The sequence below is a fragment of the Patella vulgata genome, chromosome 7, assembly GCF_932274485.2.
Source record: "Patella vulgata chromosome 7, xgPatVulg1.2, whole genome shotgun sequence".
In the NCBI taxonomy this organism is placed as follows: domain Eukaryota; kingdom Metazoa; phylum Mollusca; class Gastropoda; family Patellidae; genus Patella; species Patella vulgata.
This window is the reverse complement of record NC_065885.2, coordinates 35,389,160-35,412,483: the sequence shown is the minus strand read 5'-3', so window position 1 is coordinate 35,412,483 and position 23,324 is coordinate 35,389,160. Positions and strand designations below refer to the sequence as shown.

Sequence of the window (23,324 nt, the reverse complement as noted above, 5' to 3'; positions counted from 1 at the left end):
CTGGCTTCCTCCCACTGCTAAAGACCCCTAGGCGCAAGCGAATTTTTGAAATAAAATTGAACCATACGTTAGTCCCGAAATGACCTAGTTTGTGTCGAGTGGACGTTAAATCCCATCATTTAGTTTTCGCGAAAACGTTAAGATGACGGCGGACGTCCCCTGACGTCCCCTATCGTAGGTTGCAAATTCGGAAAGTTTAACTTCCAAGAAATACAAACCTGTATTGTGCACAGATTAAGTCGAGCAAAAGAAGTAAAATGTACCATTTACATGGAATTTCGCTTCATCATAGTGTTGTCAAGACTGAATGGAATTTAACCATTTTTGAACTGATAACCCTATTACAAATCAATCTGGTTAAAACACAGATCCTGTTTCATTTCGTTTTTATAGTTCAAAATTTTGTTTTACTTGTACACTAGGATCTGGAAGGGTTGTTAACGTGTTCTGAATGATGTGCGGGAATAGCTAATGAAACGGTCGGTTACGGCGAGCTTTAGGTGTGTTTTGCACGGAACTGTGGATAATCCACTAGTAACGTCAATGCTGATTGGTTAATCAAATGTCTGAGGTCATAGGGTCAAAAGCTGCTCGCATGACCTCTGACGCGACCTATCGCTACAACCGGTCAGATCTTCATAGTGCAGGCCATCGAAAGTATAAAAAACGAAACGAAATATAGATCTGTATTTTAATCAGATTGATTACAAATTAATGGTAAAAATACTACACATATCATGGCTGTCGTTCTGTATCAATACAATGGTCTGACCACCTTTAAAAGTAATATAACAATATGTTTGAGCAAAACAAGACGGAATTAATATGTATCATGATCTTGGCAGATTCGAAAACCACTTGAACGCACAGAACCGCCTATCGTTTCAGAAACCACGAGAAAGCGGACACAAGGATTTTGATGATTCTCGTAATCAGAAGCGATGATACACAGGTTATTCATTTCATTTCCTGTTAGCCTGATATATTGGCCAAAGATATATAGTACACGAACATAAGTGATAATATAATAGTATTTTAGCTATGTGAACTCCTCTAATGAACTTGACCTCGAGCACGACACCCGTCAATACAGAAACAAATCGATACTTTAGACTTGGATTTCAGAAGTCAACGCTACTGGATTGGTCCAGTGGTCATACTGAATAAATATAACAACGAAGACAAAAATCATTATCATAATGTAGTTTATTTTCATAGATATATTTGAAATTCCATATTCAACCTTAATTATTACCATTTTGGCAAAATACTCCCATTCGATGTATTTATAATGAATAGTACGAAATGATAAATTAATAAGTGAAATATTTCACCAAAACTGAAAACTTTGAGATCAAACTTGAAAACTGATGAAAATGGAAAATGATTGTTTAGCACTTGATAAAAATCTCTTAAATGGAGAGCCATTAAGACTTAATTTACAAATACATATTTACAAGATTAATAACTTTTATGTTAGATGAAGTGTACCTCACTTTTAAAAAATATATATAATACAAAGAAAGATATATACATATAAATTATTTACAAATAATATATTCAAACAAGGGGACAAAATAAATCATTTAAAACATATTTTGCAAATTACAAATAATACAATATTTCATTCCATTCCATTCGACTAGGGTCATTTTTTCTCGTATAATTAATAAAAGCAACCAGGTGTTATCTAAATTATGATGGTCATGTTCACTTTATTAACCTAAATCATGATGGTGATAATGGTTTGGTTCATCTACAACCCCTACCACTGGTAAAACAATAAGTGACATTCTAACACAGAAATTCTAGCATTCCATGGACCTTCAGCGATTGATTATGAACAGCCTTTGATTTTAGAAAGAAATATACAATGACGGAAATATACATTGATGGTTCTGTGACGGTCAATCCACGACATAGACTCATGAAATTATGATATGAATAAGAACATGATTGTTAACGTAATGCTATAACGTTTGTAAATTAAAAAAACAAACCTGTTATTTGAATTGGACCCACTATTTAGGGTTGTGTAACATACAAATGTGCGTATTTTTAATAGTTACAAGATGAGGGATTTCAAACGAAATTAAAAGTACAATATGTAACGTGGAGCCTAAGACTAAATATAACTTCTTTCAAAATCGAAGCTTCTGAACACACCACAATCTGACGTAGTCAGCTAACTAGAGACTTGACGCATATCAGTTCGATTGCACGAGGAATTGCGCCATATTGCGAGATTGCACCAAAATAACGAGAATTTTCCTAGTCCGTTAAAATTGCAACATACCAATAAGCATTGCATAGTGTAATATAATATGCGAATATACAATTTAAATATTTAAATTTAATATACGGATGTCTCATTTCATACATATCTAATCAGGGGCGACCATGTGAAATTTTATATTTTGATGTATGGAAAAATATATCCGCAAAAATTTCATACCAATGTATGTAAATATTACTTGAGTCATTTGATATTAATTGACAAAAATACATTTCCAGCCCAGTAAACACAATCTGCTTAAATGAACATTAAACAGTTTGAAAGTGTCTTGAATGTATGTAAGGAACTATTAATAATAATTCGAGACGTTTTGTAAATAAAAGATACAGCTTAGAGAAATATAAGGGGAGATAACTCTGATTAACCAAGACATCACGTAAAGAAACAAATTAACATGCCATTAGGCCTATATGAAGTAATTGCTACATAAAAATGATTTATATATTATATTTATTTATATATATACATATGGACAAAAGAAATCAAAATAAGCACTTAAAATAATTATGGTAACTATAATATAGACCTAGAGATTATAAGGTTTGAAATATACAATAAGCAAAAACAAATAAAGAACATAGGCTACATATCTATACATCATAATTTGATTCTTTCATAAATTTCAACATATTGTAATTTCCTATTAATGAACAATAACGCCTTTTGAGTTTGAGCACTAACAGGATCATCACCTATAGTTTTTTGGGATGGCGTTTCAGTCTTTATAGCGGTTTTACCACACTGCGTCACTCTCAACATTCCTTAGTTATAATCAATGCCGTGAAGAATATCCGATAATTGAGGATCCATAATCGCGTTGTCGGGAAATTCCGTTACGTAAGGAGAGACGGGTGGAGTAAGGCTTAACGTGCCATTCAAGGTAATCGGGTGTGTTTGCGATATTGAATTGGGTAGCTCCAGAGGCATTGGTACGGTAAATTGATTTGCGTAGCCGGAATATTCGTCGATTTGGGCGCCACATATGTCGTTGGTGGTACGGAACAACGAGTTTGGACTACATGGACTGTACAGGACATCGGAGGTAACCTGTTCCTCTTGATATTGGAGTTCCAGTTGGTTGTACATCGAGGTATTTAGGAATGGTATTATAGGTTCAATTCGGCACTGTCCAGATTTCTTATGCTTTTCAATCACTTGTTTTAACTGTTTCAATTCGCGATTCAATATTCTCACTTGTTTTTGTAGACTGGTATTTGACTGTCTCAAGGAACTCATTTCCTGGAAATAAAAAGGGAAAATATATTTGCACAACCATAAAACCATTTTAGATGTTTTCAAGGAAATATTAATAATTGAACCACTGGCCAGATAATTTTAACTCGTTCACCATGTTCGTACTTCATCTCGACAAAACTAGCTTGTCTCTTAGTAATGCTGAACAGAATAATTATCATTCATACGTTACATTTTGGAATGAAGTTAGAAATAGAACAACACCCGAACACAACCCTGTATATCGAGAAGATTTAAGGAATTGTCTTTCTTGCGTTTCAGTTTCGGACAAAGTAGTATATCGAACAACAACCGAAGACAACCCTGTATATCGACAAGGGATAATGAAACTCAGAGAGGTGCGTTTTGCAGAATCTGATTAATACCGTTCACGTAATCATCAATATTTTAGGTTCCTGATGATCAAAACGAACGTTATCAATGTTACCATGCTTAATGAAAAACATTAAAAAGTAACTTACGCTTTCTTTTGACATCCTTGCTTCCTTTTTCTTCTTTCTACATTTAGTAGCAGCCCGTCTATTCTGTTCTCTTCTTCTTTCCTTCTTCATAATCTCTTCTTGTGTTAACTGCGAATCAAAGACATAATACTGTATTATATTGTACAGGGTTCTGATAACGGATATATAGGAGTAGCGTACCAGATCATAGTAATCTTCGATTAGTCCTAATCCGACCATGTCCAAATGACGCCAAATACTGTCCAACAAAATCAAAATTGTTGGTGTTGACTACCTTCGACCACATTTCAGATATGGAATGGAAAGATTAGGCCTACGGTAACTTTCGGCATTTTCAAAACGTTCAAAGAATCAAAATATGAACGACGTGAATCTAGAATGCTTTAGAAAATAAAATCGTAACTGATCACATTGACATTGGTCCAAAACTAAAGATATGAAATAAGGATCGCCTTAAGCCAATTGGATCCCGCGCCATAGTAATCTTGTCTTGTCAGGCAAATGACCCCGTACGTAAGTAAAAAAGCAGTCATTTCTCCTCATTTGGAATCAATCATTTCACTAAAATATACCACAGTTGTGAAACTGTGGTCCCATCAAAAATGTTACCAATTGTGCCCGCCGCTTCTAAAGTCTTCAGTCTTTTCTAAAGTGACGAAATTAATTAAAGATAAAGTTCTCAAATTGATTGCTAAAGTAAGGAAAACAAAAGTATTAAGCCTACCGGGTGTTGCTGGGGCTCATAGAATTCTGCTCTGATTTCCCGTTTTCCTTCTTTGTGTCTTTTAGCTGCGATGAAACATCGTAGTTCCTCTTTAACTATCGGTGTGAGACTATTTTCCGATTCCGACCTACGAGCTGCGCGTAGCAGACGATCACCAAATTCATCCTTGGCTATACCATATTCTAACTTTGGCTTGACATCAAACGTATCCGAATCCGCCATTATCTGCAGTTTGCCACAAGTTCCGTCAAAATCTGGTAAAAAGGTATTGTCAGAGCAATCGGATACATCCAAATCCTCCATAAATACTGAAATAAGAGGAAGAAAAATTATTATAAATTAAACCGAAATTAATATTAAAATTCTCAGTGAATTAAACTGAACTTAATATACAATTTTCAGTTAGAAATTGGTATCAAATTCTCAGTCAGAAATTGATATCAAATTCTCAGTCAGAAATTGATATTTAAAAATCTCAGTCTGAAATAAATATAAATTTCTCTGTCTGAAATTAATGTAAAATTCTCAGTCTGAAGTTAATATAAAATTCTCAGTCTGAAACTGATATCAAATTCTTAGTCTGAAAATATTATTTAATAGTAAAATTCTGAGTTTGAAATGGAGATAAAATAAATCAATCTGAAATAAAATTCGCAACTGAAATGGTGATTAAATAAATTAAAATAGAATAAAATTCTCAATTTGAAATAGCGATTCTTTTACAAATCAGTCATGTAGAATTGTCTTAACTCATTTTCTTAAAAGACAAAACATTTAAAGTAGAATGATTTGAAAGGAATGTACAAAGGTTAAAATGGTATCTCTGCTTTTTTATGTTGGGGTTATGGAGATGGTCCACCTGTCTTCACGTTTACGACAAAACAGGAATTACGTTGAAATGTTGAAATAAATAAATATTGGAGCAGGTTTTCTAAATATTAATCATCTAATTGTCTAGTTATGAGTATCAGAGACAAGACTCTAATACATAGAATTAAGCCTTTAAAATAAAATGTCACTGTACACATCAAATAACACTGCAATGCCACCAACTAATTCAAACATTATCGAATAGAAAGACACATGACACAATTCCACACGAATACCCGAATTAACAACAAATCTTTAAACACCACTCTTAAATATCTAAGACATTCGAATATCTAGCATCAACACAAATTATATGATACTATCCGAGCTAGGTTGACGAAAACAGCCATAAGCATTTTACAATTAAAACAAAAACATCTCGTACTCTTCAGTATGGTGGGTGTCACTATACGTGTAAAATAACTGCAAGTACGCATGCTTAAAATAAATTTATAAACAAAGGAATTTAAACTTACATTCTTAAAAAATAAACTTATGTCGCACTAAGTAATACAAGTCAAATAAATAATAACAGTTTGTTGACAAATATTTTGGTATTGTCTTCAAAAAACCACAGAATAAGGGCATTTGGTGACCTCAGGTACAACGTCCATTCAGTTCACTGGTTAGACGCAAACTATGCTTTTCAAAGAGTAGGTTTTCTTTATGTGTGTAAAACTTAGGTGTTTACAGGTATTCTTGTAATGATTACAAATATACACATGTTTAAATATATATTACTAATGATACATAAATACCTATACCAAGCAAAGGGGAATAACCAATCTCTGCGCGTGCAATGGTAATAAAAATGCAAAAGCTACGGGTTACTATTATGACTCTATAATGAAAAATGGAACATTTATATTATTATGAAAAATACAAAATAATTAAATAATAATAATAAAAAATACACACTTAGTGAACTAACGTTTAAATTAAAAAAAAATCCTAGAAATTAAACTATATCAATTTAACAATTACATAAACGTAATGTAAAGGTATACTATATGCGTAATTTAATTTTCGTGTCGCTAACCAGCGTGTGAATGTTTACTTAAACAATCTACGAAACGACTCAACTTCATCCAATAAAAAACATTTTAAAAATAGTGTCTTATAAATCAGCGCTCGTTCTGGAGTATTTATAATCATTTTATATGCAAATTTATTAAGATTTATCTATATATCATTTATTACAGATGTTTAAGAGAAATTTGGCAAGTTGCCAATAAATGTTATATTTGTATTATTATATCAAATACAACTGACGTCTATTAAACTTTTTTAAAGCCATGACATGGATTAAATAAAGTATGGAGGCATATTGCACAACGACCTAGTTCAATTGCTCACCTCATCGAAGATATGCAATTATAGTTAACGTCTGACCTTTCTGCACCAATAGGACTAATAAAAACGGGCATAAACCATACAGTGTGCTACCAGGGAAAATTTGACTTGACAACGGTACAACATCCTACATTTTCTGACTTGACAACGGTACAACATCCTACGTTATCTGTTTCGATTGCCAACTGTCAGGGGATCTTTAACGTATTATCAATGGTATTTAGGGACCTTGGTTCTCTTTCGTCCCATCCAAAGGATTAGGCACCTTCCTGGTAGGCTCGGAGCCCCATACACCATTAAGATTGGGGGATCAGACTGGAAAATCCCGAGGAACTTTCGAACACAGGATTTCCAGCTAATCGAGCCATCGTGGATCCCTTCATTATCGGAGAAAGTTGTTGTTATAGACATGATAACATTAAGATCAGAATTAAAAACTTTTGTTTGCATTAATTTGACTACTTAAAACAAATTTCAATACATGTTGGCTTGGCTATCTCATTATTTCCACCCTTATTTCCAATTCGTTTGCAGATCATAATTCAATGGCTCGATGCTTTTGTCTTTAACTTTTATGATCGCACCGATTTCTTTCACGTCATACTCATAGAATAGGCCACCAAGGTCACAATGGCCCGAAAATCAAGGGTGATTATGATGTCGATAAAGGCCAGATCATATAGCATTGGATGAATTAATTAGAAATTCCGCATTGATTCAAGGATTTACTTACTGTACCGATTCTTACTGATCTAGTCATTAACATTAGTCGGGAGGTCACAACGTAGGCAATGGTGGACAGTGGTTGCTCTTGTGAACGGCCGTAAAATCTCAATAATAAATATGACAAAGTCACAGTAATGGTGATCAACATATAATTATTTCAATATAACAATAGAGAACGAATTTATACACTTAAAATGATCTAAAAAAATAACAGAACATACCCTTTCTTTCCACATATACCATCTAGATTGCTTTAATGTCGCCTTATCAACAACAAATTACCCTGTTGAATTATTACCGGTAGGCGAGAAATTTGCTTTCGATACCTTTTACATATTATTATTCATAAGCCTACTCTATCGGCCTACGCGCATCTTTGTAATTTATGAGGCGTATTTCATAGTGATATCAACAATAGATATACAATAAAGTCGTATATGGTACAATATGAAGACAAGGATCGGTGAGTGACCTTTGATTACAGTAACCCCACAGGGCGTAGTCTTGTTTAATTTCACCACTTTGCGTCATGAACGGTTCACCTGACCCTATCTGGGTTTTTAAACTACTGGGCAGCCATGATTTTGAACTCGTTCCGAAACCAGGAAGTTATAAGGATTTATTGTTGCTATTTATAACCAGTTATCAAAGTGAAGCCCGGACAATGACAAGCAAAATATAAATCGGGAATTCCAGAAAATGATATTCAGGCATACCAATAAAACTATATTTTATAGCTAGAATACATATCGAATTTCGAGTTGTGGGGCCATACACTTCAAATAATTTATTTTTTAATTCTAAAAACAGTCCAGTTCCACAATTCCCCATAAAATTTTTCTCAACAGAAATATGCAAGGAACAATTAAAAACAAGTACGATCGTACTATGGACCAGGACCATGTTGTTGGATGAACTTCAAAATTCTAATCCACCAAATCGATGCAGAATTGTTCAAAGAACAAGCATACCAATTTTCATATCGATCAAGATTGAATTGACGGAACCTTAGGCGTCACCCCAAGAATAAGAAGAACAAGATGAGTATCGGTTAGCGACCAGTTTCTGGTTCCTGGTAAAAAAAAAACCAAAAAGGAAAACCAAAAAACCAAAAAGAAAACCCCAAAACAACCCAACGCATATCGCTGGGCTTCCCCTATGAAGTACGCATGGAGATTTAGATTACTATTCCCGTATGTTTTTCTGCGAATCCACTAAAACACAATGACGTACATGAGTTTGCAACATATAGTAAGCAATATCAATGAGGTTATGTTCAGTTTGTAAATGATAGTATGCAGTAATTGAGTGTGCGTGGAGCCCCCCCCCACCCCTGCACTCACCACTAATTCATATTTGGCTAAAGCTAGAACCCATACTTATGAACAATTGCTACTTCACCTGGGCGATATTTTGAAGACTATTCTCTCCACGTTTTCAAGCTTCAAGAACACTCTTCGAATCTTCGTCCAAATAAATTAGTTATTTATTCTTCTATAAGTATTTGCTAATGTTTATTCATCAATAATTTCTTACCCTAAAATATGTTCCAATCGCTAATCAATTACGATGTCCTTCGTAGGTTCACAGTGCATATACTGAATTAGTAAAACGGATACACAAAGAGGTTATTATACTCCAGTTATAGGGCAAAACCACTTGAGAAGTATGAAATAGACGCGATATATTAAAAAAAAAAAATGCCTGGACCATTTACTGCCTCACAATAACTGGCAAGAATAAATCTCCAATACATTTGAAACAATAGTTTTGTAATTAACAGATGAAATAAAGAAAAATATAAATATTTCTGTATTTAAAGAAACAAGCTTAAAAAATGCATCATTATATGTATACGGAGGAAAACAAATGTTTTTAAATGGAAAGAGTAGGAAACGTGGATATATTTAGAAAAGAAAACGTTGCCAAATTTATTTAATCTAAATTGGCAAGTGCTAGTTGTGTGACACTTAGTGACAGACATCAACATGATTATAAATGATTGGCAGCTTGTATAATATCTATATGATAGCTGCGTTTTATAAAGTAACATTATACCTTACCTAGCTTGTTAAGCTTGTTATTTAATATCTGCGATATCACTTCGTTGTGTAAGCAGACGTTAAATAAAGTTATATCAATAAGACTAATAATTCTTTAGTGGTATTTAGCGATTGAAAATATAACAAAACGAAAACAGTTATGTATGGTTTATTGAAACATCGTGCCCGTGTATAATAAACCAGTCATTTTTGTGCCATAATATAACTGTTTTAATTTTGAGACATTACTTACTATTAAATGCATCTACCGACATATTGACAATCATATATCAGCAAAATACTTTGTAAACACTTTGATATAAGCTTAAATACCTACTTTGTCAAGAGTAGTCATGATTTTCGGAGAATATATTTTCGTTTTACTATAACTAATAAATGTTAATCATATTTTATATACAGCTTTTCCAGGAAATAGAAATCAGGAATCGTAACAAAAACGTAACTATGCTCTCATCGGAAGTTAATAACGGTTTCTTTTTTTGACATATAGGAAATAAATAACCCAGGATTTTCATCTAGTCGATTTAGAAAACCCATAACTTACGTACGATCGTTTAAAATATATCATGCATTGTCTAAGGTAATAAAGGTATTTCGTGATTTCACTCTTCTCGGAACTTTAAGGGGGGACAAACTGTCTCCATCAGGAAGAAATGAAATGAAATGGGGTTTAACTTCCTACCTACTGTTCTGCTGCCATTCAGGATGAACAGCAGTAAATCCCCATTTTCATTCAGTGGTCGACTTTTTGCTAACCGCGTTTCCACGAATCTCTTTAAATCTAAAAGGGTATTTTGTAAATTTTAAATGTTTATCGATCACGATAAGGACAGCTGTATTTGTTATTTATTTTACAAGTCAACCTTTGTGTTTATTCAGTATCAATTTAGTATTCATGGCAATAGGCCAAAGGGACAGTGTTTTTATGTCTGTTGAACTTTCTATACTGCATAATGAATGCCATTTCAATAACCGATAAGGAAACTACGACAGAGTCGTCGAATTGAGCGATGATGAAAAAATTAGTCCCGAGGAAAAATAAAAAACCGACAGGGCATTATCAATAACAAGGTTCTATAAGAAATGGAAAAAAAAATCAATAAAATGTGGTTAACAACCTACTGTTTCGAATGCCAACTGTAATAGTCCGATTAGGTATGTTACATAATTTCCATCGTCGGCTTTTCGGGTAGAAATCGTGGAATAAGCTTTGTGTTGAAGGTTTTGGTGTTTAATGACAAAAATCTGGTAATAAAAAACCGACAGGGCATTATCAATAACAAGGTTCTATAAGAAATGAAAAAAAAAATCAATAAAATGTGGTTAACAACCTACTGTTTCGAATGCCAACTGTAATAGTCCGATTAGGTATGTTACATAATTTCCATCGTCGGCTTTTCGGGTAGAAATCGTGGAATAAGCTTTGTGTTGAAGGTTTTGGTGTTTAATGACAAAAAAACAATGTTGACATTTTTTTCTGAGTAGGTCTTCAAAGTATTCTAGGCCATTATGTGAGGGCAGCCATTTTGCGATAATATTCCAACTTATTTCTAATATGACTGCCATTTGTGACCGGGAAATGGGGCGATGTGCAGACTTTGATTTTGTGTCAACTTGGAAATAGTTTCATGAGGTGATGGAAAAAAATCTGAAATATAGTCATGACCCCTGTCAATACTAATACATTGCCAAATCACAGTTGATATTTCGGTCAGTCTGATTAAACTACAGATCTATATTTCGTTTCGTTTTTTATACTTTGGATGGCCTACGCTACATGAAGATCTGACCAGTTGCATTGGTAGGTCACGCCAGGGGTCGTACGAGCGGCTTTTGACCTTATGGTGTCAGACAATGATTTGTTCGACCCCTGCATTGGCCGAGAAAGTTCATCCAGATTTTCCGGCGTGGTTTCCCCTTGTAAGTGATGCAGGACGGTGGGCCTGACAAGGACAGCTGTCTAGTCGTTCGGATGGGACGAGAATCCGAGGTCCCGTGTACATATTGGCGTGCACGTAAAAGATCCCTTGGCAGTTGTAATTCGATATAAGAGTAGGCCGTAGCGCCGCTGCCCGGGCAAAATTTCCCTCATAGCACACTGTATGGCGTATGCCCGTCTTCATTAGCCCAGTTTAGGAGCGGAACAGTAGGACGTTAAACCCCATTTCATTTCAATTCATTTCATTTCAGACAATGATTAATCAATCACCGTTGACGTTTCTATTGGTTTACCAACAGTTCCGTGCATCGCACGACAAGAAGTCGCCGTAACAGATGATTTCATTGGCTAATCCCTCACGCTATCCAGAATGCAGGTTATACCAACTCTTCGAGATCCTACCGTAGTACAGGCAAATAAAACGAAAGTCTGAACTATAAAAAACCGAAATAAGATTGTATTTCGATAATATTATAAATAAGTTGAAAACAAAATATTTCTTGGAATATTATCGCAAAATGCCCACCTTTCAAATAATGTTACATTAAGGCTCAGACTATAAAGGGTTCTTTTACGTGCACGCCAATGAGTGCACGAGACCTCGGGGTTTCGGACCTCGGGGTTTCGAAGCATCCGAACGACTAGGTTCTAAAAGAAATTGGGCTATCGTTAATATACAAGTCATTTAACCACCGTGAAAAAAAAAAGGATTGCATTAAGTAAGTATATTATTAGATTTATTGGACTGGGGTCAGAAAACTTTAATCAGTGAATGCTAATAATCGTTATCTTGCTATAGGTCTGAATAACCATTACAGAAATATAAGATTACGTAGATGTCCTTATCATAAAAGATTATTTTTAATAGGGAGCCACGGTGAGTGTAATGGCTGACCGAAACAAATTAGAATGAAAGGGAAAACCGAGGACCAGTATCCAGTAGCACCGATAATACGTTGAATGGTTTAGACAAGTAAGACGAAAAACCCCAATCTTCATTTATATTTGTAATAAAATATTTTTTTCACAGGAATACTCCGTTTCTTGGGTTTTAACAGGGAAATGTGTCTGGATGTTCAAATAATATGCGTAGGCGTAGTTAAATCAAGAAACGTATTATTATTAAGACGCAATTTGGTGTCATCAAATTAAAAGTTTAGGCATTTTGTTGATATATCAAAAAGAAAGTTGGGCAATCATTAATCTGGTGTATAAAGAGACTATTGTTAAAGTGAGAACAAATGATTGTTAATGTACTAGGGTACAAATGTTGGTCTATTGACGTAGACTCAAACGTCATTAACCCTTCACCCTACTTACTAAACATGGCGCAAACATCGATGTGGAGTGTGTGTGGGTGTGTGTGTGTGTGTGTGTGCGTGTGCGGAGAGGGGGTGGGGGCTAACGCGAGCGCTTTAGATCATATAGTCTGTCATTGAGCCAAGTGGCGTCGCCTGTTTAACCTCGGGATACTTTCTCCGCCCCCACCTCCCAAATGAGTAAAGACTTCAACGCACAAGTGAATAATTGAAATAAAAATGTACCATATCTTAGTCCTGAAAGGCCCTAGTTTGTGTAAAGTGGACTTAAACCCCATACCTCTCTATTTTTTTTCATTTAATTATAATAACATTCAGAGGAATTACTCATCGATTCATTTCTCTAACTCATAGTTCATTTTATAATATAACCCAGATACACTGTAATGTACGATTTTCAAATGTGCCACCATTGTGAAAAATTATCATTTGTTTTGTGTCACGACGGCCTACATCAAAGAGATTGTGTAAATGTGAAAGGTCACGGATGACGTAAAATTGAGTTCGACCAAATAAACGTTTTACTACAAAGCAAACAGAATTGTAGACCTCAAATAGATTGACACAAGTGTCACAAAAATGAGTTCATATACTTAGAGGTAAAATTGTAAAAAGTTTAACAAAATACTCCTTATCTGTAAAAAAACAAAGTTTTCTTTATGATTTAAACCCCAAACAAATAAATATAGCATTAAAATATTATTAAATGTTTTGTTCAATAGTTGTATAATTATTATTATATTATACTCAACTATTATACACGATAAATCAATGTTTATTATTGTACGCGTGGTAGTCAATTGTTGAACTATGACAGAACATTTCAAGGGTAGCATCACGTGACTAAACGTAGGCGAAACGTCCCAGAAGCGTGGAGGTGATATAAAATGGCACTATATACCTGTATTTCATGATTCAGTCCGTCGAGATATTTTTAGACTAATCAGACGCACCAAGATTAAATAGCTAAAGTTATAGTCAAATTAAAAACGGTGGTGTCAAGAGAAGAGAGAGAGAGAGAGAGAGAGAGAGAGAGACAGACTTTTGATACAGCGCGCACCTGCTAACCATTCAGCCCCCCCCCCCCGGTGGTGTCAAGGAAGGACATAATGAAAAGAAAAATAACAGTTTACTAATTTAAAATTAATACGAAAAGCATTTTGACTTTTGGCAAAAAAACAACGTTTTAGATCTCGTAACTTACCAAGCTTAAAATAAACTTACATGTACGGTCGTATTCACTAACTTAAAGCTATAAGTCACGTTTCAAGTATCCATTTTAAAAGCAGATCACAAAATTGATAAGTCCCTTTAATGCCCCCTTTTGAGATAACTATGCATTAAACAATATCGTGCTATATAAAAACCTTTCCTAAGTGACTATTATTAAAGATTAATATTCATTTATAATGCGCATTTATAAACATCCAGTTTTTATAGGACAAGTCATAAAGCTATAATATTATTATTAATATACAGCCTAAAGGGAAGTGAATAAACCTACAGTAAAATTAAAGTGCATGGTTTGTTCTCAATTATGTCAGTGCCGTGTCAATTTCAAAAGTTAATCGATCATATGAAGTATATTTAAGACATTTAATTTATCATTACATATCAATTTGTAATATCTTTTTTATTTTTAGCGCAAAATCAACAGGGTGTGACTAATTGGTAAAGGATTATGACATTCTGTATCATTGTGTTGGCAAACTACCATTCCTAGCCTCGACCAAGTATCATCTATGTTTTTTTTCCTCGAACAGGAGAATGCGTGTCTGACTTAATAAATAACACAGGGAATTAATTTAACCTATACGGACTAATAGTGCACATTAAAGACACAGAATAAACTATAGGGGGGGGGGGGGGGTCTATGACATTTGAGATCGATTCCGGGAAGCGACCATTTATATACCTTCCTATAAGCGGTAGCTAAAAACAGGATTTACTGTATACCGCCATGTTCATCGGTAGTTAACTGGGCTAACATCGTATAATAAAAGTTCAGTCACACCTTATTAAGATGAACTAGATGTGTCATTCACTCTATTAAATCATGTGTATATCTTGGAAATCAGTAATATTTATTATGCATTGACAGCTATAACCATTATCTAAAATCACATATAATTAACAGTCTATAAATCATGTTATATAGTTATGTAAAGCTGGTATCAGCTTACTGCAAGTAATAGTAAACATATACAGAAAGGGAAGCACGATTATACAAAAGATAACAATTTGAAAATAAAATTATTGGGTCAAATTGACACCGAAGGTAGTCACCAACACCAGATACTTACTGAATAGAAATGAAATGGGGTTTAACGTCCTACTTTTTGAATATTACTTTCTCATATCTATGATGAAACGTCAAAAAGAAATCCACGAGAACCGCGCATCATGCTTATAGGCTGTAGCAAATACAAAGATTTTGTTTCTACATCATTCTTTATTTATATTGCTAAAACTTTTGACCCACTCTGTGTATGGTGTATCCATCAGTTTACTACATTTGTATAAATAGAGACATTTTTGAGCAAATATGTTAAGAACGACGGAATCAGATACGCTATCATTTGACGATCTAATTCTTTTCCGGAAGACAGGGTATAACGTCACGCAATACTCTCAATTTAAATTTTAGTACCAAAAGGCACACTTACTTGATACTTCTTTAACGGATATATTTTCTCGGTGAATAACGTTCATTTCCCATACGTCATCGATTGTATACCTAAGGACTTTTGTTATAGATATTAAGGGTGATCTCACGCTGTCCCAATGTAAACTATTGTAACATAGAGTAATATTGAAAATGTTTAAAACAAATCAGTTCGGAAGATCATGAAATCTTGGGCAAAATCTTCATTACCAATTTGCGCATTAATAGTGTGCATGCAATAACTTTTGTTTACAGTATTAATGCTCTCTATTTATCCCTTTCAATATTTAAGTCATTGATTTGCATAATATTAGATAATTATCCTTTAGTCTCGGTGGTCACCCAGAACCTCCTAGTCTTCAACGTACGGGGGTCTGGGGCCGTTGTCAATATTTGACGAAAAGTCCATTGCCCATGCGTAACCGGGAGTTTGGTTTTTAATGTGGTTGATTATGCAGTATCTTTGGCCAAGTCAAGTAAGAGTTGCGCCCCTCCCGCAATAAATCCCATAATCCTTGCATTAATATAAACAAACATGAATCGTGACGACGAATTAGGATTAATTTAAAAAAAACCCATATATATGGCCCATGAAGAGAGAAATTTTACGATAAAAAAAAATTAAGAGTGTTGGATATTGAACGGGCAATGGATTTTTTGAAATGGAATTCTTAAATTAATTTCATGGACGTCAACATCTTGTTTTAGAACTAGTTACCTCCCTTAAACTTTGTCAACCTTTTTTTGCCAACGGCGCATCTTTGAACACATAAAAAAACATGGCAAGTCATAGACGGCATACAACCGTAGACACATACTAGTCATAGACACATAGAATGACTCCAATTAAATAAAGAAAAACACAGTTATGAACTTACCAGTAGACACCAGTAAATACTCAATTGGGATCACGTGGTTTTTCGCAATTTCTTAGTGTGCCGTTCAAAATTTCGCGACACACTTAGGAAGACCTCGTTGCACACCTGTGTGTGGTGGCACACTGGTTGAGAATCACTGATCTAGCCGATGACTTATTATTCTCAAATGTTAACAACGCATCCAGACTAATATTAGTAAAATATTTTTCTGGATGATAGAGACTAATAATCTTTATGTTAGTAGTTGTAATGAAACTGGTTTGTGTTTCATAGAATCCATTGTCAATATAGCAGACATGATATAACCGTAAAACAAGAACAGACTATATAACTATATATTTTTTAGTAAAGTGGGTTGGGTAGCCTAGTGCTCTAGAGTGCCGCGCTTCAAGCTCTAGCTGATGGGTCACCTCGGTGGTGGTACCGATACCTGGTGTGAACGTATGTGGCTTGGAGATAGGGGCGCCTTCTCATCCCTGTGGATTTACTCCGGGTACCCCGGTATCCTCCCACAGGAAACACCCCTGCGCGTTCTTTAAGATAATAAATTATAAGACAACTTGTCTGCGATATCACCCTTGGTGGAAGCGAACGTTAAACACCAATAGAAGAAGAAGTGAAGTAGACTATATATTTATTAGTAAAGAGGACTATCTCTTTATTGCTAAAATAGACTATATAATATTGGTAAAATACACTTATTAGTAACGTATCGAAACTGGTAAGAACATGGACTAGATAATAAACTGCGAATTGGTTGGCAAAGAATATGGCACAATATTGTTAGAACTAATTAAACCGAATATTTAAACATCAAAGAGATTAAACATCAAACTATTATTCCCTCTCATATATTACACAGGGTAATAACGTGACATATATATATATATATATACAATTATTTCTTATTTATTACTTATATTATATATACTGACATTTCACCAGTGGTATACATAGTGGATATATAACTACCTGCCAACTTGTCAATCTCTGTGACATACTGGCATCAAACAGAGAATAACTAATGTATGCTATATAATTATTGGTGAAATCGCGACCAAAATACCAAAACCTACTGGCATTATATTGAATATAGGCTTAACCAACACGCCAAAGTAATTTTGTTAATTGGAAACGTTGGAATGAAGAACAGAATGTAACATATTTGATATTGTAGATACAACGCCACAAAAACCTATATACTTACCGGTATGTATGTCATCCTCGTGTCTATACTCATATAGGTCTCCATATTGTGTTAATAATTAATTTACATAACATAAATGTAATATACATACATGTACATATTTATGTTATTTAGCGAACTTTATGTTGATCAAATTTTATCAGATAATAATTATTTGGATCTAACAATTTTGCATTTTGGTTTAGGTGTTACAGTGTATTGATCCCTTTTATTAATTGTAAATGAAACCTTTGATACGTCGGGGAAATGTGATTTATTTCTTGTTATTTAGGTTGATAATTCTGATTTGCGTATGAAATAGTAATATTCATAATCTCTTCTGTTATGCCATACGCGTACACCATTTAGAGCTAACAAAAATATCATGCAGTTGAATATAACAAATCAAGATAAAATGATTTATGAAAAATGCAAAATGGAACACATCACTCTACGTATTGCATTGATGTTAAAGTAAAATAATCCTTGATAATTTGAAATCGAAGAAGACAGGTCGGAAATGCCCGCCACGGTTTTTACACGTTATCATAGGAATACAAAATTACATATGCCTGTCTGAAAATTATCTAAATAGTATGTTGAATAGACATTACATCCCATTACATTTTATACAAGTGCAAAAATCAATAAAATAACCAGAATAATGTGTATGCATATACTGAAACATCCGTATTGTATTGTGATGATTCGTGACATCACCGAACTGGTATTAAAGATACAGCGATCCAGAACACATTTTCATAGTATCACACTATGACTATGTTTTGTTGACACAACTGCAGGGGGCACGGTGGCTAAGTGGGTGTTCGATCCCTGCATCGGCCGAGAATGTTCATCTAGATTTTCCAGCGTGGTTCCCCCTCGTCAGTGATGCAGGTTGGAGGGCCTGACAAGGACAGCTTTCTAGTCGTTCGGATGGGACGAAAAACCAAGGTCCCGTGTACACATTGGCGTGCACGTAAAAGATCACTTGACAGTTGGAATTCGATATAAGAGTAGGCCGTAGTGCCGCTGTCCGGGCAAAATTTCTCTCATAACACACTGTATGGCGTATGCCCGTCTTCATTAGCCCAGTTCGGAGCAGAACAGTAGGACGTTAAACCACATTTTATTTCATTTCGACACAACTGCATATTTCAGCGGCGTTTTAATCTACTCTTTGTAGAATTCGATATGCATACGAAAAGAACACTTTCCTCGTCCGCCCTGCGGGATCTACCCTGACCAGTGGTGGCCGAGTTTGAAAAAAAACCCCGTAATATTCCAGCCCTGTGACCAGTTTCATTACCGCTCGACTACCGAGACCTCTCGAAAGTTTTAAATCTTTTTAATATACATATACATACATGTAAAAACACAATGTTACGGAATGTCCCTTTAATCTGGGTTTGACATTTAAAAAAGATGAAACGTGCATTTAACTGGCACACAATAGATAACAGATAATCCATAATTCATAGTATATTATCATCTTGGTATTATAACTATAGGTCTCGAGTGAGTAAAGCTATTTAATACACGCCTTATACATATTAAAAACTTTTACTATAATGCACTTAAGTTTACGCACGTCGCGCTGCCTAATCGTGTCAAGTTCATGTATACAAACTATTGGGTGTGGTTTGTTATGACGTTAAGAGAGCGTATATACATGTATTTACATTACAAAACGTTTGTTATTGTGTTGCCTATATTACTAGAATACCCATCATTATTGCTTAATAACCTATTTGGTTTCTACTGTAATTTAGTAGTGGAAATAATTAAATGAAATGAAATGGGGTTTAACGTCCTACTGTTCTGCTCCTAAACTGGGCTAATGAAGACGGGCATACGCCATACAGTGTGTTATGAGGGAAATTTTGCCCGGGCAGCGGCGCTACGGCCTACTCTTATATCTAATCCCAAATGCCAAGTAATCTTTTACGTGCACGCCAATATGTACACGGGACCTCGGTATTTCGTCCTGCATCACTGACAAGGGGAAACCAAAACCCAGTCGATAAAATGGGAAATGAAATGTTTAAATCCCCAGGTTCAATAAGTATTTTAATACGTATATATGCCACATAGAGTTCTGGATTGAATCAATAAATAGTATACCGAGGTTAACGGCCTATCAAACTCATTAGAAAATATTTCACAACACAATACATTCGTATAGTGTCTCCTAGATATTAATTTTATATTTACATGTGTGTTTAAAATTTTCAAATCAATATCACCTGCGTGGATATCATTGCGGAGCCGCGGCAGCTCAGTGAGTAAGACGTTGGGTCGCTAACCTGGAGGTCCAATGTTAGACCCCGATTTTTACGACGTGGTTCCCCCTTGTCAGTAGTGCAGAATGGAAGGTGTGACAAGGGATAACGGGGCGAAAACCCGTGCACAGATTGGCGTGCACGAAAAAGAACCACTGACAGTTTGAATTCGAAATAAAAGGAGGCCGTAGCGAGTTGGCCGTAGCACCGTTTTCTGTGCTAAATTCCGCTCAAGTACTAACACACCCGATGGCCTATACCCGTCTTCATTAGCCCAGTCGGGACAGAAAAGTAGGCCGTTAAATCCTCTTTCATTTCATGGATATCATTATACCTCCTAAAGAGAAATTCTGTCCTAAAATGGGCCTTATGATAATGACCTAATATGGTGCAATACTTTCAACGTTATTTTCGTCAATGTCTCGTGAGGTCACAATCAAAGGCAGACGCCGATAGCTGGAGGTTATAGAGCGATGACCCGAAAACCGTGTCGCCAATAAAAAAAAAAAAAAAAAAAAGCAACCGAAGAAAACAAAAGACGTCGATGAAGACAAGTTTCGACTTGCTCAATGTTTACAGACTGTGTAAATGCTAACAGAAAATTTCACTGTACAAGCCGAAAGGTTAAAGCAGACTGTCTGCCATATGATACAAACCCCTGTCATTAGTCTATAATACGTTTCATATTACGTCTGACTGAACACCGAGTTATAGATTTAATCGCAAATGTCAACTACCCCGTAACGCGAAATCAACTTTGAAGCAGACTATAAACTTTCCAGCTAAAATGCAATCTTGCTTTCAACTTTTCCAAACTTGAAACAATATATACCTAATTATCCAAAAATCAAAGATGACTTGCATGAATATATGATTAACTATTATTATTATTTATAGGTGATAGTTCCGAAGCAGAACATATCTCTTTAAATATGTGATTTTATTATATTTAATGAATCATAAAATGAACTTACGTGAACTTAAGAGTTGTTACTACATTTATAAATTACAACGGTATGTCTGATAAATAAAATTCTACTTAAAATACTTTCAACATTAGCAAATCGAGATTTACATCACTGATAGCAGTCGTAATTAAACTTTTAAAGGCATTGAAAATATAACAATACACACTGGTTAGTAAATGTAGAAGTGGTATCATACATTTAAAGAATAACAAGTTGTTTATTATAGGACTTTTTCTGACCAATATTTTCGGGGTAGGGAAATGAAATAAAATGGTGTATAACTTCCAACTTTTAACAGCTAAGGAAGCTAAGGAAAACGGACATACGTCACGGAGGGTCCTACGATAGTAATTTTGCCTAGGCAGTGGTGCTTACGCCTACTGTGCATCCAGTGGTTAATGGCTGTTTTGCATGTATTTCGATGGTTTTTCTTCCAATATGAACAGTTCCCCCAGCGCTACTTAGGAAAATCCCTAATCAGTGAGTCATCGCCTACCCATTGACCCACAGTGGCTCCCTTTCGGTACACCTCTTTCATTTTAAAACTAATATACATGTAGTATAGACTTTGACGCAATTTTGTTTAATAAAATATTCTATTTCTACTATATTTTACGAGGTCTAAAAGATCCGATGGAAGAAAATAGTTTAATTTTTCATAAACTAATTAAGGAAATTTAAGCAAAAGCATTACAATGTATTATAGCTATTATGTGTCCTTGCCAAGAAAAGGAAGTCTAATAGTGTATTCCAGAAAATTAAGAACAACCCTCAGGAAATTATAAAGTATTTCCGTGAACTTCTACCCTAAAATCACAACGCACAATACAACTTAAACCTTATATTTTAATTTCTAGAATGGTCCGTAAACACCTAATGATTATCAACAGCAAACGTTTGATTTTGTACATTTGGTCACACCCCGTAAATAGACATCCATTTATAAGTGTATCATTATTTACGAGCAACAAATTTTAATTTAATCATTTCTTGAAAGATCAACGACCATCAAGAAATTTTAAGTAATATAACTATTAGAATTTTAAAATGTCACAAAGCTGTTCAAGTTAGACGTTCAAAGAAATACGCCAATTCAAAATGCCATTTCCTATCATTTCCAATTCAAACTTTCAAACGTAAAAAACAAACCATTAATAATATTGAACTGTATAGAAAATAGTAAATAATTATACATCTGCTCATAACATAATATATAGTATGCAATACAGTTTATAAAAAATACCGTTAAAAATACCGTTAAATAAATACACATTATACTGAATATACATAAGTTTTCAAGTATTTACGTTACACTTTAATTGCTCTATATCCAACACGTGGACCTTTCGTCAAGTTGTAATACACGTTAAGTGACATAACTAAACATAAACTATACTTTAAGTAGTCTAGTTAGTCGAACATGTGCATAGAAAACAAGCAAACTATTTGAATACTAGTATATACTGCTAGCACCGATACAAACAATATTAACCATAAAATTCATGTAGTATTTCAAATATAAGTAATATCTTAAAATTAGGAAAAAAAAAAAAAAAAAAATCATGACAACAAAAAAAGATACAAGCGTTGACCCTTACCTCCCTCGAACTCTGTGTCCCGTCCGTACATGACTCGCTGTTATTAGAGAAAAAACAAAAGAAGCCGAGATGATATTGTTTCCACTTTAGTTGACACGGCGATGAACTGAAATCGTGTCGTAGTAAATACAAGTTGTAAACTACCCGATTCGCGAACGCTCACCGATTTATCTTGCACCTTTTTTTTTCTCAATCTTAAATATACCAGTCTTTTTCAGGTCAATAACAAATCAATTATTAACACGCGACCAATACAACCGAGACTCGCTGTCAGGCCCGCCCATTTGTTTTGATCACGTGATATCATCTCTCCACGTAGCGGTTGTGTGTGTCAGTGATTCGGTAGATGAATAAGCAATTATAAATATAATTCGTTTACTGGGTGATCTAAAAAAAAATTAAACAGTTATAAATGTCAAGACACGCATGATCGTAGGCTCACTACAACTACAGGACGACAAAGCCTACTATATGATAGCTACACACGCGAGCGACATGCTTTCATATCACCGCTCAACAAGATGGCATAAGCTTTATAAATAGAAGGGGTTTCCCTGGATCGAGCTATCGGAAGGTTATATTTAGTCTCATGCCCTAGTTACATAAAGCAAATATCAAAACCAGTAGACATATAGATATATCACAATTAAACACGCTTCTTGACTCATTAGCTGTTTTGGTAACAAACCCTAAGGGCAAATCATGGGTCATATTAAAAAAGTGTCGTCTATTTTAAAACAGA

The 23,324-nt window shown here is 34.6% G+C and overlaps 1 protein-coding gene across 2 annotated transcripts; it reads right to left on the bottom strand.

The window, feature by feature from the left end:
• Window positions 1-1,194: 1,194 nt before the first annotated feature.
• On the bottom strand, window positions 1,195-22,772 carry LOC126827033 (uncharacterized). 2 transcript variants are annotated; one of them, XM_050556189.2, is made up of 4 exons: window positions 22,583-22,772; window positions 4,736-5,043; window positions 4,012-4,119; window positions 1,195-3,535 (listed from the first exon to the last, which is right to left on the bottom strand). In XM_050556189.2, exons 1-4 carry the CDS (start codon window positions 22,611-22,613, stop codon window positions 3,059-3,061), a joined length of 924 nt encoding a protein of 307 aa, XP_050412146.2. In that variant the 5' UTR covers window positions 22,614-22,772; the 3' UTR covers window positions 1,195-3,058. The 2 variants fall into 2 exon arrangements, with proteins under 2 accessions (XP_050412146.2, XP_050412147.2); XM_050556190.2 differs by lacking the exon at window positions 22,583-22,772 and adding an exon at window positions 7,906-8,013.
• Window positions 22,773-23,324: the final 552 nt, after the last annotated feature.

Bases quoted from the DNA above. Each gene is read 5' to 3' on its own strand.
- LOC126827033 (XM_050556189.2), bottom strand. From the start codon at position 22,613: ATGTACGGACGGGACACAGAGTTCGAGGGAG. The intron at 4,120-4,735 runs GTAGGCTTAATA...TTTGATTCGCAG, and splicing joins ATGAGCCCCAGCAACACCCG to TTAACACAAGAAGAGATTAT. The intron at 3,536-4,011 runs GTAAGTTACTTT...TTTTATTTCCAG, and splicing joins CAAGGATGTCAAAAGAAAGC to GAAATGAGTTCCTTGAGACA.